The following is a 23,573-nucleotide window of genomic DNA, read 5'->3' on the forward strand; positions in this document are numbered from 1 at the left end:
TAGACAGGCTGGAATAAAAGCCCCGTTTATAGACGGAGAAACATGTGAACTTACATGGAGCGATGTCAACGTACAGAGGGTCGATGTTGTGCAGCAGCTCCAGTCTGGGTGAGGGAACCCCATTACTGTAAGATAAAAAAATCACAACATGTGAATACACAACACACACACACCGTGTCTGACTCATACTGTAAACTCCACCGGGATCTGTAAATCTAAACCAGCTGGCTGTTGTTCACCAGGCAGTCATATGCTCTGACCGCACTCCACCACAGAGAATACACAGCCCTCACTGACCACAGTGTCTGATAACACAACTAAAATAACTCTCTGCTGCCTGCCTACTGTTCTGGGCCTTCGTTTGGGGCCTTTGTTTTTTTGTAAATTCCAAAACGGCCGAGCTGCTGTTTTCTGAAACAGGCGAGCCAATTAAAAACTAAATGAAACTGCAAAGCAGCGAAACAAACAGAAGGTTTGTGCCCTGAGTCGCTAGGCAGCAGCAGCCCGGCGGTCAGCTGACGCACGGCAGCCAATCGAGCCAAGTGGAGGCTGTGAGTAGTAGTTTGTGGTTTCGGGGGTTAAGCCATCGATTTTCTGCCGGGGCTCTTTGCTGCTGCAGCCCTCAATTTCACCTCCTTTCTCACTGCGTCCACATTTAGTTTACAAATATAACGTGTCAGTCAGACGGGAGTCGGTGACAGCCTGTGTGACGACCCGCACGTGGAAAAGTGCATCTGCGGTGAATCGCAAAAACAGTTTCTTTGCAAAGATATTCAAAACATAATTGAATATATTACCTCTAATTCTCAGGTATGTTGCCACATGAAGGGATTTGCAGCTAAACTAATTAGCTTATCCAATAGCAGGCTTTCTTGGTGGGGATGGAGAAAGGACAAGGGGTGAAGGAAAACAGAAAGGGATGGAAGGGCTGCAGATTTGTGTGAGAATGACTGATGGAATTTCCTTCTCTTGGAGCTCCCATTGCCAGAGTAACAAAGGGCTTATTGAGGGAGCGAGGGGGCTCCTACAAGAAGAAGACGACGTGGGGTCAGGGAGACAGGCACAGGGAGCTGGAGCTGGAGGGAAGGATCGGATAAAGAGGCACCCGGAGAGGGCAGGCTGTCAAGAGCTAAGAGCAAACTATCGCTCAGGCTGTAAACTCTGAACCTGCCTCCCCGGAGGTGTGAAAAGCTCGGCTCACCTGATTGTGTACCACACGTTGAATCCGTCCAGCGGCTTCGTGGCGTTGGTGCTGCCTCCCGCCAGGCCGACCAGAGTCGGCAGCCAATCGGAGACGTGGATGAGTTGGTGGCTGACGGTCCCGGGTTGCTTCAGCAGCGGGCTGGCGACGAATCCGACTCCCCGGATCCCTCCTTCCCACAGCGACCACTTCCTGCCTCGCAGAGGCCAGTTGCTGCCACCGCTCCGCGTCTGACCGCCGTTATCTGGGGGACGAAATGTCAAAACACAAGGAGATAAAGAAAATAAACAGATACGGGATTATCAAATCAGTGAACATGAAAACAAAATCATAAAAATGAGATTTAGGGAGGTGTCAGTGTAGAGAATGATCAACAAGACTGAGAATCTACAGCCTAACCCGAACTTTTAAATGCATCAATTAACACAGAGAGCAGAGAGGAAATATTGCTTTTAAATGTTGGTTTTGTCCCAAACATTTTATCGTTCCAGGTAGAAATCCCTGACATCAACACAAAAATGGAAAAAGTAAATAATTTCCATTAAAGTTTGTGAAGGGACCGCCATGCTCAGAACAATGTAGAAACGTACAGAATGTGGCTACAGCCGCGCTAGCAGCGCTGTGACGTTGAGCTAATTGCTAACAGAAGAAAGCTAACACGCTGATGTTAGGCAGGTATAACATTTACAATGTTCAACATCTTAGTTTAGCATGCTAACATTTGCTATTTAGAAAAATAAAACGCAAAGTGTAGCTGAGGCTGGTGGGATTAGTTTTGCAGGTATAAAATATAATGTTTGACCCGATGGTGGCGCTGGATGAAACAATAACGATCATCTTATTATTGTTGAGACTTTCCCCTTGAAACCCACAAATGTGATCCTCATTGTGGCACCAGAGGAAGAGTCAGAGGATCACCAAAGTCATTAGGAGTCATCCTCTGGGGAACATGAACGTCTGTACAACATTTAATGGTAATCAATCGACAAGCTGTTGAGATATTTCGGTCTGGATCGAAGCAGTGGAGCGACCGACAATAACGTCCACAGAGCATTAAAACGATACAACAATGTTCATCCATTTGTCTGCTTCCTGTTCAGACGAACGCTCCTGCTCGACATCCCACCGTTACACAAGTGCACACACACCAGTGAGACCGACTGTCATCGTCCAGTATAAACACACTTGACCAATCACATCCAGGCAGGGCTCCCTGTGTCATGCGAGTCCAGGAAGTTAGTCTCTGCCGATTCCCGAACTGTTCTGGAAAAGACCGTCTGCTCCTTAATGCCTTTTCAAGCTGCTTTGGCCGATTCTCAGCCTCTCTCTCCCCCAGTTTCCCCTCAAGCTCTCTCGCTTAACTTACTTACAGTAAAGTCTCGGTGAGGTACAAAGTTTCATCACAAAGGAATTTCAAGTTTAGGGCCCAATTCTTTCCTGTCCATTCTGACACATGTGGCTCAATTGTAACAGCTGGAACATGACTTGTAGATATGACTAATACAGCGATTGACAGACCTGACTCAGACTGGGGATGTTTGTGTGTTTAGAAACTATTACATAACACCGGTGCATCACATTGAAACTGACGGAAGCAGGAAGTATTTGGAGTTTCTTTCCTCGGCGTCTGACCGGCATATGGGCGGCTGAATCCTTCCACAAGCAAATGTGTGGAAGGAGAACAATGAAAGAGGCCACCTATCGCGGGCATGAGAAAAAAACAACAACCTTGAACTTCACTTTCACAGCACTGTTCCTGTCTTCTAATTACCCTTTTAAAAGAAACACTAAAAATAACCCTCAAAGGAGTTACCTACTTCAGATGTGATTCATTAGAAGTTCCGCATGTGTGAGAGCAGAGAGAATGACGTCCTCATACTACCGGTATGTTCTCCATCAAAAAGGTCAACAATGATCGTTTCAAGACTCAACCGTACCGAGTGGTGTGTATGAAGCCAATGACTGCGTTCCTTCAGTGTGATTTCTGTCTGTGAATCTCCACATCTGGCTGGACAAAGCTCCCGACAGGATAAATACAAGAAAACACTGCTCTCTAGTGGACATCTGGTGTATTACAGGAGCTCTTTTCTCTGACAATCCTGACTGAGAAAATGTTGCAAACATGAAACACGCAAGGATATCTGTTTCATGTGCCTCCTTCTTGTGTAGGAAAATGTATAATCAAACCCTCTGATGCTTTAACTCAATAAACCGTCACCTGAACTCCTCTCAGCCCTGGAGAACTGGCTTTGACGCACAGAGAAAATGTGGTTTTGAGTCAACGGACGTCAAATGTAATTGCTCTTCACTTAGCACTCACTGATTTGGTTTCCATTCTGGCACGCGATACAAAGAGACAATAAAAGCAGTGGAAAATATATGAGCATTCCCAGAGGCGTTCACCTGATTATCCTATTTATGTGTAAATAAAACTTGTTCTTTCATCGTTGAAATGTCAGAAGTGAACTCTAAAGAAGTAAGATGATCCGGTGCAGCATTTGCTTACATCTTAAAAGCCTTTCCACGAGATTCCACAGAGGATAAATTGTTCTTTATCCAGCGTCTCGATACAAAAACATACCCGTTGAGAACACCAGGATCGTGTTGTCCCAAAGTCCTCCCTGCTGCAGAGCCAGAGTGATGTTGCCCACCGCCTCGTCCATGGCCGACACCATGCCGGCATACAGCCTGCGATTGCGGTCTTTGATGAAACTGTAGGGGGCCACGTAGCGCTCGGGCACCTGCAGGGGATCGTGGACGGCTTGCAGCGCCACGTAGAGGAAGAGCGACTGCAAGAAAAAGAGAACAGCAACTGAAGACTCACCCCACAGTTGTAACGAAGAGTAGTGGTGGTGTCAGTTAAATACATCAGTCAGAAATCCTCCCTTACAAGTCCTCTATTCAAAATCCCACTTATCTAAAAGTACAGAAGCATTATCAGTGAAATGTACTTAAATAATCAAGAGAAAAATAGTTATTTTGCACATTAAATGTGTTAGCAAACAGTTTTTTATTAAACAAGCAGTTAAAATGCAACATTATGATTCGTTTAGAGTCTTGTTTCTGACCATCTGATGAATATAAGTCCAACATTCTCTCTCTTTTAACTCTGTGTTTGGTCTCCACCAACTCCAGAGGGACATATCTGTGTAATTATCTGCTAAATGCTCCACTATGTTGTCCAGCTGGTCTCTAACCGTGTCTATCGCTTGATGCTCAACAGAAACTCTTTACAGCTTCTTTACTGTAAACAGCTGCCTGCTGGGGGCGTAAAAGACGACAGCGAAACAGTAAGAATGTGGGCTGAACTGCGAAACATTGAGCTGAAACTCACTATAAATCTGAATAACCCGTTTTTACTGGCAGTGAGATTCCAAAGATGCAGTTGTAATGACGTTAAGTCGACTTAACGTCATTTCTTGATGGTACAAAACGGCAAAGTACACAGATTTCTTGACTATTAACAGCGAAAACAATATACTTTGAAAATCAGTATATAGTACATAGCGTATACTAACAGTGAGTAGTATTTAAATGGGACTTTGATAGAGAAACAAAGAGGTGAAATAAGTACTCTTGGTTTATGGCTGTCTTCTCTTTCTAGGTGGCAAAGTTAATTCGATCGTTTCATTGTGTGTGTGTGTGTGTGTGTGTGTGTGTGTGCGTGTGCGTGTGTGTGTGTGTGACCTTGCTGGAGTTGTGGTTTTCAATAATACTGGAGGCCCTCTGGCTGAACAACTCGGTGGAATAAACTCCTGTGTACTCGGCGGTGACCTCTTCTCCTTCTCGCAGGTCCAACGCACAGCGAGTGAGGTTCAGAGCAGAGATGGCAGCACAGTGGACATGAGTGAAGTAATCCTCGGCGCCCAACAGGTAGCCTGGAGCACACGTTGATCCAAATATTAGGAATAAAACTGCCTCCGTAGCTACATCAAAGGTGTATTCTTACTGAAATATACCAAAGTATGTGTCGAAGCCGCGGCGCGTGGGCAGGCAGTCCTTCTTGTACATGCCCAGGTGCCACTTGCCCACCATGTGTGTGGCGTACCCCGCCTCCTTCATCCACTGGGGCAGCAGTTTCTCATCCAGAGGCACACAGTAGGGCTGACAGGGCCAGATGATCTGATGCTGCATGCCCGTGTGGATCTGAGGAGGTTAAAAATAAAAAACACATGTTAGGAAATAAATACACCTCGTGTTGAAAATGGCCCAAAGCAACATGTGAGAATAGCAAAAAGAGGAACCCAACGGCGACAGTGATGCAAACTGAAGTTTCAAAATAAGGTCAGTTTGTTCTTCTTTCCACCAGCGTTAAAGTTAGATTTTTGGAAAGTTCTTCCAAACACGGAAAAGTATACAAACCCAAAGTCATCATGATGCAGAGGAGGCTCCTTTAATGTTAAGTTTCTTATGATTCGCTTCACATTTAAAGTAAATTTAATCAATCATTAAATAGACATCCAGTGTTTACCGGCTCCCACTGGTGGGGATGCAACTAAATACATTTATTCAAGTACTGTGCTTCAGTACAAATACACATTATTGCAGCAGGAACATCAGATATAATAGTAAAACACTGACAGTACGTTTACTCTTTATACTTTTACGTGAGTAAGGTTTTGAATGCAGGACTTGTACTTGCAGGAGAGTATTTCTACAGTGTGGTACTTGTACTTTAACGTGTACTTCTACCACCACATCCTCTAGGACCCCTCTGTGCACAGCCATAGAAACACACACAGCCGTGCAGCAGGGTGCGGGTCTCACCTGGTACCTCCCGGTCATGAGCTGGTTCCTGGAGGGCGTACACAGAGGCTGGACGTAGTAGTTCTCCAGGCGGACTCCTGCTGCAGACAGCTTGTCCAGGTTCGGCGTGCTGATCTCAGAGTTGTGATAACCGACATCGTTCCAACCGAAGTCGTCCGCCAGGATGAAGACGACGTGAGGCCGCTCGGCCGCTAAAGCCACAGAGGAACTTACAAGAAACACAGCTATGAAAAGCGAATAATCCATCGTTAGTTTCTCAGTTATGAGCGCCATTAGTCCAACTAAGTTCGTCGCAAAGTGAACAAGGACGTCCGTTAGGTTATGTTTATTGATTTACTGGCTTCGTTAACTGGTTAGTCCCTTCATTGTAATGATATAAGTAATAAATCACTGATATATATATAAGTTACAACCGCGTCTAGCTGTCACTTCCGTGTTCCGCAGGTTGAAAACGTACAACGACTGCGGCAGCCAATCAGATAACTGGAAAAGAACAGCCAATCACGTGAATGTATGGAAGCCCACTTGAGTAAATATAAATACGAGTCGCGTCGGTTAGAACAGCCATAGAGGAAAAACGACCCATTGAGTTGGATTAGAGCTGAATGTTGTTGATTAATCGATTAGCCGATTAACCGATAATTCATCTGCAACTATTTTGACAATAGATTCATCGTTTCAGTCACTTTCCAAGTTAAAATATCTCTAAAATTCGCTTTTCGAACGCCACTTTACATGATTATATTTTGGTTTTGGTGAGAAAAAAACAAGAAATTTGGAATGTGTCACTATTTTGTTAGATAATTTATTTTGTTTGAATCAATCAATCGAGAAAACAATAATCAGATTTATTGATAAAAGTAATTGATAGCCGGAGACCTAATTTGAATGTAATGAAGATGTAGAAACATATCCATCATCATTTTATTTTTTATTGCATTACATTACTCATTCGGCTGTATAACACTATATTACGAGTGTGCTTGTATGTATTTTATCAAATTATATATCATGGTATTCTTTGATTTCTATTATACAGTATATATGTCATAATATTGTAATATTACTGTACAGTGGATGTACTGTATACAACATATAGTATACAAACATGATAAACTATACTGTAGTATACAAGCAGGGGCCGCTGTTGCATGGATGTTACTTTGCACAAGTGGTCTTACTATTGAATGTATTCAGTCGGGTGAATTAGGAAAAATAAGACTTTTGACAAAAAAGCATTTTGAAATAAAAACTATAATGAAATAAAAATAAAGTCTGACAAAACTCTAGAAAATGAAAGACTTGCACACTAAGGAAGAGGGAAAGTAGTTAAGACACAAAAAACAACTTATACAAGACATTGAGTGCATTGATTTAATTATCAAGGTATTAATATAAACCAGTTTAATTACATATTCGTAAAACGAAGAACAGATTTATAAAACAATCTTTGTACAAGTTGGTGAGCCTCTTGTTTCTGTTGGTTATTGTTTGTATACTTTGTTACATTTATCACTAAATGCCAATAAGACTATTAAAAATGCAGCTTTTTCTTCAAATAAACGCAAAAGGCTTTTTTTTTCCTTCAACCCCTTCCAGTTGAAATTTCAAGAATTCAAGCATCGTTCACAAAACGCTCGACTTGTGAAACATTAACATCCATTCAGAGAATTACAAAAAGTAAATTACTCACCCAGAACTTTGAGACATTTCGATGCAGGAACATTAAATATTTTTATTTCCCTGTTGCTCAAAAACCACATTCATGAATCACACTCGCAATCTGTTCTCAACTTCCCCCTCGTGAAGAGACAAGACAGGAACTAGAAGTTGTGAGGTGACCACAAACAGTCCAGTTCATGGATTTAAGACTCTCGTTGATATATCACAATAAAATCGTTTTTTCATTAGCGTGTGAGGAACTGATCGAGGACATCTTATGATTTTCCCTTTGCCTTTTTCTGCAGCCGGGTCCGCGTGGGTTCGGTGAGGACTAAGGGCTCCTGGATGACCATGGCGCGGTATTTCCTCCCCAGCAGCTCCACCATCACCTTCTGGCCCACCGAGCACAGCTCCGGAGGCAGGTAGGCGAAGGCCAGGCTCTGCTGGCTGCTGTAGCTGTAGGCTCCAGACGTCGTGTTGCCGACCACCTGACGAGGGAAGACGCACCTCGCTCATGTGAGAAATAACCACAAAAATAACCCTGAAAAACTGCCTCACCGAGCAACTTCCGCCGTTGCTGACCTTGCCATTGTGCCAGATGGTCTCGTTGCCTTCGGGGTCGATGTCATCCGTGTCCACAGTGATGTAGGAGAGCTTCCTCTTCAGGCCCTTGGCTTTGATCTCCTGAAGGGCGGCTTTGCCAATAAAGTCAGCGGGCTGGACAACAGAAAACAGTGTTATTCAGAATTTATTCCTGGTTATAGAGGAAATAAATCGTAGAAACTTGTTAATGTATGTTAAACGAGATGGATGGTTACCTTGTTCAATTTGATGAAATAATCCAATCCGGCCTCCAGAGGATTTGTGTCACAGTTCATCTGTAAAGATCGACAGATGTCAAAAGTCATAACCTTAAAGGAATAGTTCACAAGTTCTTGCCAAGAGTTAGATCAGAAGATTAGATATCACTCTCATGTCTGCCCAGTAAATATGAAGCTACAGCCAACAGCCAGTTAGCTTAGCATAATGACTGGAAACAGAGGGAAAAAGCTAGCCTAGCTCTTTTAAAGTTAACAAAATCTGCGTACCAGCACCTTTAAAGCTCACTGATGAACATGTTATATCTTGTTTGTTCAATCAGAAGAAAACTTGTGACGTACTCTTACTTGTCCTCCTGTGTGTGTGTGTGTGTGTGTGTGTGTGTGTGTGTGTGTGTGTGTACACGCGTGTGTGCGCGTGCGTGTGTACCTCGGCTCCCCAGCCTCTGAAGCCCTTTTCCAGTCTGAGGGAGGACATGGCGTACACGCCGAAATTGTCGATGCCCTCGTCTTTTCCTTCTTTCATCATGGCCTGGTACACAGTCGCCGTGTTCTTCTGCTCGATGTACAGCTCCCACCCGAGCTCACCTGAACACACACACACACGAACACACACACATTTAGTATCACTGACCAGTATGTCAAGACAGTTGCAGGGCCGTCAACTGGGCAGCGGCCTTTAGCAGTCTTTAGTTTGTGTAGTTTACAAGTACCTGAACAATTGATTATTGAAGCAGTTGCAGATTATTTATCTGTCGATCTAATCAATTAATCGACTTGTTGTTGCAGCAAAACAAAAATAAAAGATGCACTAATTGAGAATTATGAAATACTTCAGTAACTTAAGTGCACAAGTGACTTAGTTTCTCATAATTTTAACTTTGTAAAACCAAATTTTACTCAACATCTCATAATATCATTTTGATTTAGTTCAGAATTAGAACATCATAAGTTTAATTTACTAACTCATTATTCACACAAAGTTTGTCATTGTTTTAATAAGACCAGTACTTGTTAAATCAAACAGGAAGTAACTTCACAAAGTGTGCAGTACCTGTGTAGGAGATCCTGATGGCCCGGACGGGAACGCCGGCCAACTGGATGGACTTGCAGTGGAGAAACTTGAACCCGTCGTCACTCAAATCCTCATCCGTCAGCTTCTGAAGAACTTTGCGGGAGTTTGGCCCCGCGATGCCCAACACGCCTAAATCTTCTGTTACGTTTCCGATGTCCACGTCATACCCTCCATCTGCAGCTTCGTCCTCTATCCACCTGAAGAAAGTTCAAATACACAGAGAAAACTTTTAGCAGGTGAATTTTGTATCACTATCGCTGCTATGCATGTTGAACAAACGCATTATTAAGGGTTAAAATTTGGAGTTTTAAAGACTGGGCAAAAATGATTTTAAATGATTTTAAAAGTCCGGTGTGTAGGATTTGGCGCCATCTAGCGGCGAGGTTGCAGATTGCAACCAGTTGAAACGTCTACCACGTGCAAAGCATGTAGGAGAACTATGGTGGCCTACGCTGAAGCCAGTTGCTTTAAGAGTAGTGTGTAGAATAACAGAGCCAGTGTGTGTGTACTGGGAAGTGAGTGGCGGCAAAAATGAGCGAGTGGCGAGTGGTGGCAAAAATGAGCGAATAAGTCGGCACGGGGCAGTTAGTTAGTTGGTGAATGTACGGTGGAAGTTAATGCTGCAGCTCCGGCCATTGAGACCCAAACAACGTTGTCCCCCATGTGTTTTCTGACCACAGTGAAGAAGACAATGCAGAGTGGTTTGTCCGTTCTGGGCTACTGTAGAAACGATATAAACGGCTCATTCTAAGCTAACGAAAACCCAATAATTCTTACTTTTTAGGTGATTAGACACTGAAGAAAACATATTTATTAATATTATAATTAATTTCTGCCAGTAGATCCTCCTAAATGTTACGCACTGTTCCTTTAAAGGAAATATGCTGTGCACATGTTTTTGTGAGGACCTCAAGGATACACACAATGCGTTTTGGTGAGTGACACTGAACATAAACATGACTCTATAATATGATTTCACATATTGTCACTTATCAGCCATGTGTGGGAAAAGGTCTCACAGGATGACGTGATCTTGTTGAACTCTCCATCTGTAGTCTTTACCAGCAGAGGTCGCTACACAGCATGAAACGTGTCGTTGGTTAGAGAGAACGTTTTAATGTCACACTGCCTTCCGATTGGAGCAAATTGAGGGGAGTCGTGTTGACAGCTGCTGAAAGGTTTCAGGTTTCCGCCGTATAAAACAGACTGTGAGAGTTTTCTTCAGCACGGCTCGGGGCTCAGCTCTGTCCAGGGTGTGAGAACTAACATCATGTACTCTGTGAATATTATTTGTCTACTTGTGTGTGTGGAGGTTGGTGCATGTGGCCCTGGTTGATTGCTGCTAAGATGCATGAGTGTAGTTTTTTCAGAACGCATGCCTCAATGCTTTTGAGTACGAAAACTACAATGACTACAATTCATAGAGTTGGAAAGTGGAAGGAGCTATTATTTAACTTTTTTTAAATTATGGTTTTTAATTGAATGAATGTGCACTGGTGGCATTTTTAAAAGCATGAGACAATGAATTCCTTGAGTTTATTTAGGCAGGATTAAACTACCAAGCTAGCTACTGTTAGCCTGATTAAGCGGAGCCAGATGAAGCACAGATTCACCTGAGATCATGCCCCTCTGACCCAGAGCCCGTGATGAGCAGGAACTCTCCTGGTGCCAGCTGGGTGATGGTGACCTCAGCGAAGACTCTTCCGGTGGGTGTCAACATGTGGCTGATATTAGTCAGGCCCACCTGCAGACACAGAGGATAATGAGTCGGAGAGAGAGGCGGCGTGCACTTCAAACAGCTCACACGGGTGTTAATAATAAAGCACACTTGTGCTCTACCTTGGGCATGGTGTTGGCAAACAGGCGGTCCAGCAGCTTGTGCGAGTCCTTCCCCTTCACGATGTACTTTGCAAAAGGTGTCAGGTCGATCACTCCCACCTTCTCCATCACCAGCTTGCACTCTCTGCCAACTGGTCCGAACCAGTTGGTGCGTCGGAAACTGGGCCTGAGCACAGCACAAACGTCTCTTTGTAATCCGTCGTTATAATTGCATAATGTGAAATCAAAGTGGAAGTATTGGGAATGAACATTGTTCAAGCTATTTCTTGTTGAGACTATTATAGTACATAAACAAAACTCATGAGTCGACAGCCATGCTAGCATCGCTGTAAGAGCTAAATCCTAATGTCATCATAATAACATATGCTGTGGCTTTGTTCAAAGACAAACCCTCATGTCACAGATATGAGCCAAGTATGCAGCTACTGAGACAGCCAACTGGTTTGGCAAGACTCCAGAGAAATGTCTGACAGTGTGGTTTTTAAATCATTGTGATGTCACATACTCTGAAGCTGAGCTCCTGCTCATGTTGACAGTTGTGTCAAATGCAGCTATTGACAGTTATTTGCATGTGTTGTTTGACCGTTAGCAGCTGTTCTGTTCTTTCACAGTGTGGTGTGTCTAAATATCTAAATGCTTCTCTTGTGCTGCAGCTTAGAGTCAGATGATGTGTGGTGAGTTCATCTCTGCACTAAACCGAAAGAGTTAGGAGGGAGCCCTTTATGGGAACATGCGTTTGTGCCGTGTGCCAAGAACATTGTGTCTTCAAACGTATATTCAGAGGAGCATGCATCTCCAGCAGAAACCATAAGAGCTTCTTTCTTTATGCATTGCTGTATACTCAGAGTCGTCGTTCAATTCTTCTTCTTTCTCCACAATGATGAGAGGGAAATGTAAAAGTGAGGAGGGGGTGTCTCCAGTGCAGGAATGTGTGATTGCTGGTTAATTAAAAGGGTTGCAAAGTGCCAAAGTCACATTAAAAAGACAAGTGTAACCACGGCCAAACACATTATTAGAGATTTTTAAAGAACGTACATTAAAGTAATATTTCAGATGAGCTCTGCTAACTAGATGCCTTACTTGTATCCGATGTCATCTCCAGGTTTGTAGAACCAGTGCGGTTGTTCCCAGCCGGCGTGGAAGCCCATGGATGCTTTGTCCTTCAGCAGCTCGTAAACGCCACTTTTTCGGTGGGTTGGTCGACCGGCGAATCGCTCCTCCTTCGGGTAGCCAACTGACGAGACCGACAGAGTGACGAGTTACCGTTTAGCGACGGTGAAAAGAGAAGGTTTCGTCCGACGAACGCGCGATGGTCTTGTTCTTACCCACATTGTTGAAGCCATAAGATTCTCGAGCTTTGTCGCACAGGAAAGACTCGTCCGACCATTTGCCGTAGCGGTTGGGGTCGCATTCAATCAGGTCGTAAGGAGGCTCCCCATTCCTGATCCAGTCACTCAGGAACTTACCGATCCCGCCAGCATGGATGACTCCATACCTGAAAACAGTCCAAAGCTTTGAGCGTTATGAATCAGCCCTCATCTGCTAACCAATCCCCATCCCCAACACATACCCGAAGCCAATGGCAGTCCAGTAGTTGCGAACTCCTTGGTGCGGTCCGACCATGGGCAGCAGGTCAGGGGTGTACGTGATTGGTCCAGACACTATGTTGATGATGTCAGCCTTCTTCAGCACGGGGACCATCTCCATGGCCATCTCAACGTGCTCCATTATCCTGTCAAGGTCCGACTCAAACAGCTCCTTACCGAAACCTGCAGCAGCCACACAGAGGCACAGATATTTAGCTAAAAGAAATAAAAAAAATGGAGGACGGACGGACAGATGGCGGACAGACCTGGGGGCACTCCGTCTCTGACCCAGGAGTCCTGCAGCACCATCTTCTCCATCTTTTCATAAGGGCCGAACAGCAGGCCGTCTCTTTCCTGACGCAGGTAGTAAGAGCCCTCCAGGTCCCTGATGACGGCCAGCTCCTTCTTCAGAGCCTTCACCTCTGGTACCGTTGCCGTCACTATGTACTGGTGGTGCACCGGGATGGTGGGGTGTTCGAACCCAATCATCTTGCCCACCTCCCGGGCCCAGAAACCTTTAAAAAACGACCACAGGGATGGTATTAAATCAACTAACAAGATTAAGTCGGCTCTGCTTTGTGGGCTGCATTTGAATTAGTTCGAACAAACAGCTTAGCTTAGCATAAAGACAGGAAACAGCTAGCCTTGGTCCGTCCACAGGTAACAATCTGCCGACCAGCAGCTCTAAATCTCATTAATGAACACATTCTCTCATTCCTGTCTTGTTTTGTAATCAGGACAAAAACTGAAGTGGAAAAAACAACGAGCTTTTTATAGGCAGTTTTGTGCCGGAGGCGCCCTACCTAGAAATGTACGCATTAAACACAAGACATATAGGCACATTCTTTTACTTTTGGACAGAGCTACGCTGGCTGTTTCCCCCTGCTTCGTCTTTATTCAAAGCTAGGCTAACTAGCTGCTGGCTTTAGTTTCATATTCAACAGACAGATAGATATAAGAGTGGTGTCAATCTTCTCATCTAACTCTTAGCAAGAAAGAAAAACTCCCAAAGTATTCTCAACTGCCTCCACTGTACCAGACTTTTGGCAACTTGGCAGTGCTGGTACAGCATGTTCTCTATTGCCTCAGAGGTTTTATTGAACCGTGAATAAAGACTTTATGTCTCCTGGTGGACACACAAAGTTTGATGAATGAATCTGTTTGTATGTAAGAAGTTACGTCCCCTGCAGAAAAGTTAAATGTACAGTGCGTACACCTGATCAGCTCAATCAGCACATTTCTGTGCTGCATTGGCCTAGACCAGGGGTCAAAGCCGTCCCCTGGCCTAGACAGACTGTCTGTGAGAACACGGGAAATCATTGTTTCATAGCTGCAGTTTAGTCTCAGGGGTTTACAGTCATGTACATTATATTATTCAGCAGCTCATCCAGCAGACACAAAGGGAGCAAGAGACCATTTTGCATTTCATGCCCCCGGCCCGCTCAGCAAAAATCAGGCCAGGGGCATAAAATGTTCCCTTTCCCACTTCCTACCCCCCTACTTCCAGAGCCCTTGCTTGGACCACACTCATCTTCGTACTCGGCTTAAATTTTGATCTGAACTACACACCTGTAACGGTTTCTGACTACATCTCGCATGGTTGTGACGCTGTCGCTGTGACAAAATCTATCCACAGAGAGACGGACAGAAATAATAACACCTGGCAAAGTACTCAAAACCTCCTCTGTGGTGGTTCCTGATACAACAGGTGTCTCCAGCACCCACATTGTGCCATGATGACACACATACACACACACACACGGTGAAACCAGTACAAGCGTTGCAGCTGTCTGTCTCTCATCAGCTGGTTCATACCCAACACAACAAATGTGCATCGTTGTGACCAAGTGGCAACCTCTGTTGCTGAGAAAGTGAGATGTGCCAAAAACTGCAGTTCCTCAAATGGCCACTTGAGGCTCCAGAAGCGAGTCAATCCCCATAGACCTCCATGTTAAAATGTCAAACTTTACAGCAGCAATAAGCACGTTTACAGCCCGGTACAAATAAAGTTTTGGTCTCTAAAGCTAATTTCCCCGTTGATGATGACTGTATGGTGGGAATTTTACTCTATTAAGGCTTAAAGTTAAGCAGGGACCTGGGCACTTTGAGTGACAAGTTGGTGTCATCTCCTCTCCTCAGCTCCACCGACGAGCTATCCCTTTGACCATTTTTGGATTAACCGCAAGGGGGTAAATTTGTTTAATTGCATGTAGATCTGCAACATTTACTCTTTACATTATGCACGTGCGCCACACGTGAACTCTTTCTCATGGTGAGGGTTGTGGGGGGGGGGGGCATGCACACAACATCCAGATAAGGACCCGGGCAGGTTATGCAAGAGCTGTGCTGCAGAGGACCGTGTTTACCAGACGCCTGCACACAGGGCCGATTCACTGGGTTACCCAGGAGGAGTGATGAACGGAGTCAACGAGCTCACCAACATAAAACATCCTTTGAAACAAGTCCCGCTATGTCCACGCTGCTAAACTATTTTAGTTTCTCTATTCATGAATATAAACGTATAATAATCAGGTCAGAAGGTCGCAGGCTAAATAACATGTGGAAATATTGTGAAGACAAATTTGATTAAATAGAAACTACGACTTGATTTAAAAATATATCCACATAGTTACAGTGAGCTGTAACTCCTGAGCATCATGTGTTGCAATTGAGAGTGTAACATCTAGTTAGCAAGCCTGCAGAGAAGTTTAAACAGTTGGCTAACCGTTGACCTTAATTTAGGCTCTCAATGTCCAACTGGGAGGAGGGAGTACTGCGCTTCAGACTGCTCCACAGTTTGATTGAACAGAATTTGTGAAAAATAAAAATGCTGGCTGGACAAAAGAAGTGGTTAAGGTTCTGCACAAGGCTCTGTGGAGAATGGGAGGGATAACGTGTGTAAGACGGAGCAGAGAGAGACTTTAACCGAGGACAGTTGGTGTTATGCAAGCTCAACAAAACAGCTGCTTGTGGGTACTGGGTTTTAAACAGTAACATGAGCACAATGACTGAGGTTCCTGCTGTCTCTTGGTGAAAGCTTTCTTTCTTGCTATGTTGGATTAATTATGGCAGAAAGTACTTTCAAAAGCCTCCAGTTACCCATTTAACATCAGTAATGAAATTGTTATGGCAGACAGGTGCGATATCTGTCAGTTTGACATTTCAGTCCCTGGATGCAAAAAGCAAGAAAATGCTTGAAAAAAAAAAAAAAAAAGAATTCTGTCGGGAGGTGTGCAAGTGCTGCTGCTTCAAGATTGGACAACATGTGGACTGTTGGCCTGTTGGATTGGCCAACAGTGAAGGCAAAAATGCCAGCAGGATCCGCAACATAACCGGCTTCAACCAAGAGGACAGAATGTGCAGGAAATATGGAACAAGACGTTATGTATGAGCTGTAGAATGTTTGTTCTGCAAGGGTCTTTTATGCAAGGGCGACCAAGGATAAAATATGCATGATCTATATATATATAATTCTAGATGTTACACAATCTCTTCGACGACACACTGAAGCAAATTCCTGTAAGTTGCCAGATAAACAAACAACAGCAGCAGTGATGAAAGGAGTCCTTGCCAACAAAATCCCCCCAGAACTGGTATGACCCAGTTCAAGCCAAAGTCTAAATTACTCTGAACTCTGCAAGCAGTGGTCTGTGTGGGCAAAGTTCTCTTGCTGTACAGTGTGCACAGATAACATAGAGCAGCGACTGTATATTCTCACATTTTAGCGTGGGTCTTTTATGTGAAACACCTCCAAGACCCAAAACTTAGTGTATGGACTGCAGTAAATATGAGCCTCTAGTTGTTGTAAAGCTGACTTTGATGCAAAAAAGACATTCAAGGCCTGATTTTGCACGAAAGACCAGAGCAGAACCCATCAACATTTTGATATCTCTGATTTGAGAGTGAATGTGCATTTGTGCAGGTACAAACCTGTTGCATTGACGATGCGGTTGGCGCGGATGGTCCCGTGAGGAGTCTGGACGTCCCACTTGCCGTCAGCGGTCGGGTTGAGGGCGGTGACCGGGGCTGGGTTGTAGATCTGGGCACCGTGCATGCGAGCGCCAGCAGCCAGGGCCATAGTCAGAGAGTAAGGGTCAATGTGGCCGTCTCCTGGGGTGTACAGACCTGCCAACACCTGAAAATAAAGAGAAACTTTAATGTAACAACATTCAATATTTATCACTATAATATTCAGAACACTTAAATGGTACCGACACCATACCAGCAGATTTCATATTCTTTTTATGGTGTATTTAACCAAAGGGGTGTATCCACATGCGAGCATGAATGTGCTAAGCAGATTTGATGTCAGTCTGGATAATATTAGATGATTTAAAAGAGTTGTTTGTGTGTAAAATGTTGACGTTTTGTCCTTGTGGTGGTGCCAGACAAAAGAACAGGAGCTCACTTGAGGGGCTCAGAGAGAATCATCTAGGTATCATATAGCAAAATTCATGTTGACGAAGATTTGGTATATTTCATGGGAAATTCCTGTGCACAAAAGGTAATTTCTGTCTCGAGATGCTGCCAGACAAAAGGACATTATGTGATAGTTGTACTACGGTGTGGTGGATGATCATGATTGACGGTTCAATCAAGGACCACCAATCATTACATCATTAATCCACCGGAATCAAGTTCACTATGAGGTTGAATACACTAATATTTCCATGGTTCTCACAGACCTTGTCTATATTGAGGAGAGGGAAAAGTTCGTGGACTTTCTCCGGTCCGATGAAGTACTGTTCAGTCACATTCCAGTGTGTGCGCGTCATCTGATACTTCATCTCGTCCACTCGAGCCGCCGAAGAAGCAATACGGACGCTGCCGGGCTGATGAAGGCCCACCGCCTGCAGATGAAAAGACGATACAAACGACGTGTGAGCGCACAGATAGAACCTCATCAACACATCAAAGTTAGGAAAGGTGAGCAAGACACCTCACCTGTCCAGTTTCAGCCTCCAGGCGCTCGTATAATTTCATGCTGTCATAGTGGACTTTTTTGAGGTTGATGCCTGGATGGTAATATGTTGTCAAACCAGCCTGAAGTACAAAACAAACCAGGATAAGAAAATACATCCACGACGACACAGCACTTAACGCATTTTTTGGCAGAAATAAAGACTGAAAACACAACACTGACGACATGTTATACGTTTGCAAACAGTTGCATATTTAGACATCTAGCAAGACACAGAGCAACATCATCACTCACATGGATTCGTATTTCTGAAACAAAATTTGTTTGAACCGACTATGACTCCTGAAATGAGTTCCCTGTCACTCACACAAATGCATGCTGGGATAGGCTCCCGCCCCCACAGATGAAGAGAGTAACATAGTAAGAGTAAGTTCCCCTGTTCGACATGTCAAACGTGTATTAATAGCATCACAGTGAAGTGAATGAGCGGCGGTGTGGGTAAGTGAGTCGAGGCCTCAGATGCCTTGAAAGCTTCTAACAGCTGCCCTCCAACACAAATGTCAGGAAACCTATTCAGTAAATAAGGCTGTCGAGGAAGAAAGCTCTCCATACTTGTGCTATTAGCATTAGACGCCAAGTGGTCAGTAGGAAATAGGGCTGAAACGATTAGTAAGTCAAGTAATGTTTTAAGCAAAAATGCCAAATATTCCCTAGTTCCAGCCCCTAAATTGGGAGGATTTTTCTGCAACTATCAGTCAATTAATCAAAACATATATATGAGGATTTGCTGCTTTTCTTTGCTTTTAATGACACTAAATGAAATATTGTTTAGTTTTGGACTCTTAGTCGGATAGAACAAGAATTTAAAGAGTGTCACTTTGGCCTCACTTTTATGGACAAAATTTATAATCCAAAAAATGATGTGCAGATTATTTAAAAACGAGTTGCGGCCCTAGTTTAATGTGAATGGAAACTGGATTAAGTAAACTTGAGTAAATTGTGACGGGCATTATTGAGTATTTTCTGACATTGTATTGAGGATAAATAATAAATAATGACAGTAATGTTAGTTGAGAGTGAAAATGAAAATGTGTCAAAACATGTGGTGTGACAATGTGCTCGTGCTGTGAGACACAGATCACATGGGTCTTCCAAGAAAAGCTTATTTAGCCCTTCATATGTCCACCTTCACATTCACTGGATTAGATAAATAAAAGTTGACTTTGGTGGACGTACAGCGTGCCAGGTGGACCCAGCCGTCAGATCAGACTTCTCCAGCAGCACCACATCCTTCACGCCACCTTTGGCCAGGTGATACGCCACGCTGACCCCCACACATCCCCCGCCTATGATGACAGTGTCAGCAGTGTCCTTCCACCTCTTCCTCAGAGCTGAGGATGCATCACTGAAAGACAGAGACATTACAGGTGAATCATTGCAGCTTTACAACATGCACCTCGTTTACAATGTTGTCCTTACTGCAAACAGAGCTGACATATTGAAGTCACCACCATGTGTGACATGATGCACCATAACTGCTTTACCATTTCTGCATTAAAGGTTGTGTGAATCGACCGGCTGTGCAGCTTTACGCGCATTTTACGCACATTTTACGCACGACACGTTCAGCATGGCTATTTAATACTTGATAATAAACGTGTTAAATGAAGCGTCCAGCAGCGCACATGTGAAGAAAGCTGCACCATCTCACCTCTCCTCAGCTTGTTTTCTTGAGGTGCAGCAGATGGTCCTTAAAGGAGGCAGAGCTCTCCCTCGACAGGCGGCTAAATCTCTCCGCAACTGACAGTTGATTAGGTTTAATATACGCGACATAATTGAGGTAATATTTTTGTATTTAAACTATACATGCAACTTCTAATATAGCCCCCCCCCACCTCTCTCTCACTGGACCCCTTCACTGCCGTGTGTGGTTACAAATATCCCACTTTCGCAGTGACAGCCGTGTTGGCACGCCCACAGATCGAGGACCAAGTCAGGACGAAACTTTACACGGAACAACCCTCACGCGCGTTAACACTTTGAGTGCCAAAAAAAACAAACGTAGGTGACAGAGATCCGAATATATGTGAATGATTTTAAAGTATTTCTTTTTTTTCGATCAGTCATGCTACCAGGTCTAATGTTTATTGTGTTTCAGATTCAAAATTAAAGTATAAGTACTTAAGTATTTGGAGCAACATGTACTTAAAGTATCAGTAAAAGTACCAAATTTCATACCAATATATTAAGTAGTTAATGAGATATTTCAGTCTGGACCACAGAGGGAAACCAGTAAAAACAATCACCAGCCAAACCTGTTAAATTATGGAGCATGTATTGGTATTCTTGCATAGAAGCCATTAATGCAACGGTGCAGATGAATAACACTGAACTATTTCCAGGAAAGGCTTTGCTCTAGTCATTTGTGTCTGGGTTATGCAACTTGTGTGAAACGTAAACAACAGTCATAAGAGTAGACCTCTATTAGACAGATTCTGAGCGATCCATACGGACACATTGATCTCTGAGTGGTCCTTGAGCCTTTTATTGCAACACAGCTTCCTCCAACAGCTGCAACAGGTTTGAACCAGACGTTTATCTTCACAGCTGCTTTAAATAAACACCAAAATGCAGAAGCAAATGTATGAATGGACCAATTTAAAATTATGTGCACAGTTTATTGAACAGTATTGGGTGGATTTCCAAGCAAACTTGGAGTTAAAAAGTTAGTAAGTGTTTCAACAAACATGGTGCAGCAGACTTAACTACATCAAGTTACACAACAGCATGTGGTCCATACAGGCTGCCACTATCTCTGGTGGGACGGCAACATGCTGGACTGTTTGCTTAAAGCTTGTCCCAAGGCAAAGCCTCTTCTTCTATGTCTGCGTATGTTTGTATTTTGTTAATAGTTTTTACCTGTAAGGTTTACTTTAAAGGTTTTAAGTTTTTTTGGCACGCTAGCGACTCCAGCGACAGCAACGTCTTTCTGTTGGATGGTTCACCACTTTGGTGCACAACGACTGATTGTTGTGAACTTTTCTGTACACATTCAATCCGTTTTCACTCCCAACCAGGCAGCAACCTTCTGTTCAAGGAAGTGAAGCCAATGCTGAAGAATCCTTAAACTTGCATTCTCTCTACTGGCCAGCAGGGGCGACTCCTCTGCTTGTAAAAAGAAGTCTGGTTGAATAGAAGTCAATGAGAAAATGACTACTTCTTTGGGCTGTTGGCATGCTAACATTTGCTAATTAAAGCTAAAAGCAAATACAACTGAGGCTGATGGAAATGTCATCAGTTTTCCAGATTTTAATCAACTTTCGGTTCTGAAAAGTGAAGACAATGATGAAGTGTCTTAAAGCTGCATTCTCTCTAATGTCCACCAGGGGGCGACTCCTCTGGTTGTATAGAAGTCTATGAGAAAATGACTCTACTTCTCTCTTGATTTATTACCTCAGTACACATTGTAAACATGAGTTTATGGTCTCAATCTCTAGTTTCAAGTCTTCTTCAATACAGCATGATTTAGTGAGGTGTGGTTTTCTTACCTAAACTTAAATTTCTGTGAAGTTTATTTTGAAAGGACACTAAGACGTCACGGCACGTTTAAACGCTAGAGGGGTACCTAGTGCCTCGATCTCCAATCTCCAAGGGGCACTGACCAAGCAGCGGCATTTGATACATTCATGATCCCCTGAGGATGAATCCTAATGAATTTGGTGATCCCCTGATTTTTCCTCTAACTCCACCAACAGGCCAAATATTTCACATGCAGTCAAGTATCTCTTCCTCTACAAATGTTTTGATTAATGATATTCATGTTCCCCTGAGGGTGAACTGTAATGATTCTAATGAGCTCTCACTTTAACTCTGTTTGCAACGTTTCTGTACTTGCTTGTGTCTTTTCACTTTGCAGCATTTATTTGTTTATTCAGGGAACTTTTCTCTTTTGAACAAACTCCCTGATCACATTCCCACCTGGAAGCTGCCAAGTACAACCACAGTCTGATCTGCTGGAGCGGTTAATGTGGTGTAATGTTGTGTCTTCTTAAGCTGCAGTGCGCTGAGCTCTCAGGACCACTATACAAATGGATGAGACATGCTAGCCTGGATTATTAAGACATTTCAACCCTCTTGACATGGGAGATATAAACTAGAACATCCGCAACATATGTGGCATCTGTACATCATGTACTGCCTCATCACACATGGCGTTAGATATAGAGGGATACAGGGTACAGAGGAGCATCCTAAAAAAAGATGCTAACATAAGATGATCTTATAGAAGATGATGCATTGATGTAGATTAAACTAAACAACAGGATATAAAGGAGTTAACATGCAACATACACATGAATATTAATCCAGAAACATCAGATAGTAAAACACTGACAGGGAACATTTTACTGCACAATGAGTATTTTTACTTTAAATACATTTTGCTGATACATACTTTTACTTAGGCAAGGTTTTGGATGTAGCACAAGTACTAGGAGTATTTCCAGAGTGTTGTATTAGTACTTTTACTTAGTTTTGTTCATCCTGTCGTCTCTCCTCCCCCTCAGTATAACAAACCCACCTGGACTCTGTTGCGTTAATCTCGGCTGGATTGCCAGACGGTGTTATCGCGGTGACTGACAGTGTCTGTGCTGTAAACAATAAGTTGTGTTTCTATACTTTTTGATGTAGTTTTGGCCTCAAAGGATTCATTTTAGGTACGATATTGCATACACAGTAAAAAAGTGAAAATGAAAATAATAATTATTTTCAGCCATGAACAATTTCTGTGTTTCCTTTCACACACATTGCTGAATCTAGGTAGATGATAGATGCTACCGAGGATTAAAGATCATCTGTTTAGAATAATAATAACAATGTTTTTATCAAAGGAAAAGTTTAATTATCTCATTCGAAATACTTAAAATGACATCTACACCTTCTCCCTCATCAAAAAGAATCCATCATTTATTAAACTAAAATGTATGTCGCATCAAAAGTTGAACTGCAAAGTCTATTCTCAGTGTTTCTGCACTCTTGGCTTCCAGTTTCTTCTTTTTTTCACCACGATGGGTTCCAAGCTATTTGCCACAGAATCCTGCTCACACTGAGCTGTGCTTAAACAAAGAGAAGCTAGACGAATGCGAAAACAGCCCTCTAGCGTCAAACTCTGCACAAACATCTTCCTGCACAGAGACCCTCAAACATCCGAGTGAAGTAACAATGAGTAAAGAATATTTTGAATGGAGGGGGACTTTAAAATAAGGATAAAAATCATGCCAAACCAATCAGGTTGTCCTCTTACAAGCTTTATCACATCACTGCTAAAGTATTGCACAAAGGGCACATACTGTATATCAGGGGTCAAAATCACAAAATATCAGTAGAGCACGAGTCTCATGAACAATAGGTTATCATATGCAAACCTGCCAAAAGAAAAAAGAAGAAGAAAAGATGAGCTGTGCAAGAGAAGGCGGTTCCTATTGAGTGACATCAGGCACCATGCCCTCCTCAGATTATAAATGCAGCGTGGATGTTTGCTCAAGCTCTTTCCGAACTCAGAGGGACTCTGCAGCTGAGAAGAGAGTGCCGGTCACTGCTGCAATAATCATGGCACCAGGAGCTAAGAAGGTGAGTAAATAAGATGCGACAACACATATCATTTTTGTTTATTTAACTTGTTGCATGGTTGAAGTTTTGACGCCTC

General features: G+C 43.3%; 2 protein-coding genes across 3 annotated transcripts in view; both read right to left on the reverse strand.

The window, feature by feature from the left end:
• The window catches only part of arsb (arylsulfatase B), a 42,939-nt gene extending 36,522 nt beyond the window's left edge, over window positions 1-6,417 (reverse strand). For both annotated transcript variants that reach the window (XM_031859873.1, XM_031859872.1), the window contains exons 1-6: window positions 5,969-6,417; window positions 5,161-5,347; window positions 4,889-5,079; window positions 3,783-3,990; window positions 1,202-1,445; window positions 55-125 (exon numbers count right to left, since the gene is read on the reverse strand). In XM_031859873.1, the coding sequence (XP_031715733.1) occupies window positions 55-125; window positions 1,202-1,445; window positions 3,783-3,990; window positions 4,889-5,079; window positions 5,161-5,347; window positions 5,969-6,241 (1,174 nt within the window). In that variant the 5' untranslated portion in view covers window positions 6,242-6,417. The remainder of the gene's footprint in view (window positions 1-54; window positions 126-1,201; window positions 1,446-3,782; window positions 3,991-4,888; window positions 5,080-5,160; window positions 5,348-5,968) is intronic.
• Window positions 6,418-7,339: 922 nt separating this feature from the next.
• Window positions 7,340-19,827, reverse strand: dmgdh (dimethylglycine dehydrogenase). The gene is made up of 16 exons (XM_031860420.1): window positions 19,581-19,827; window positions 19,106-19,274; window positions 17,893-17,991; window positions 17,634-17,798; window positions 16,879-17,083; window positions 13,215-13,463; window positions 12,933-13,131; window positions 12,688-12,857; window positions 12,443-12,596; window positions 11,363-11,528; window positions 11,137-11,267; window positions 9,503-9,720; window positions 8,879-9,036; window positions 8,449-8,508; window positions 8,213-8,347; window positions 7,340-8,118 (listed from the first exon to the last, which is right to left on the reverse strand). The coding sequence occupies exons 1-16, from the start codon at window positions 19,700-19,702 to the stop codon at window positions 7,906-7,908; spliced, it is 2,613 nt and encodes an 870-aa protein (XP_031716280.1). The 5' UTR covers window positions 19,703-19,827; the 3' UTR covers window positions 7,340-7,905.
• Between the last annotated feature and the right edge of the window lie 3,746 nt (window positions 19,828-23,573).

The sequence above is a fragment of the Anarrhichthys ocellatus genome, unplaced genomic scaffold, assembly GCF_004355925.1.
Source record: "Anarrhichthys ocellatus isolate YVR2014 unplaced genomic scaffold, GSC_Weel_1.0 scaffold23, whole genome shotgun sequence".
Taxonomy (NCBI): domain Eukaryota; kingdom Metazoa; phylum Chordata; class Actinopteri; order Perciformes; family Anarhichadidae; genus Anarrhichthys; species Anarrhichthys ocellatus.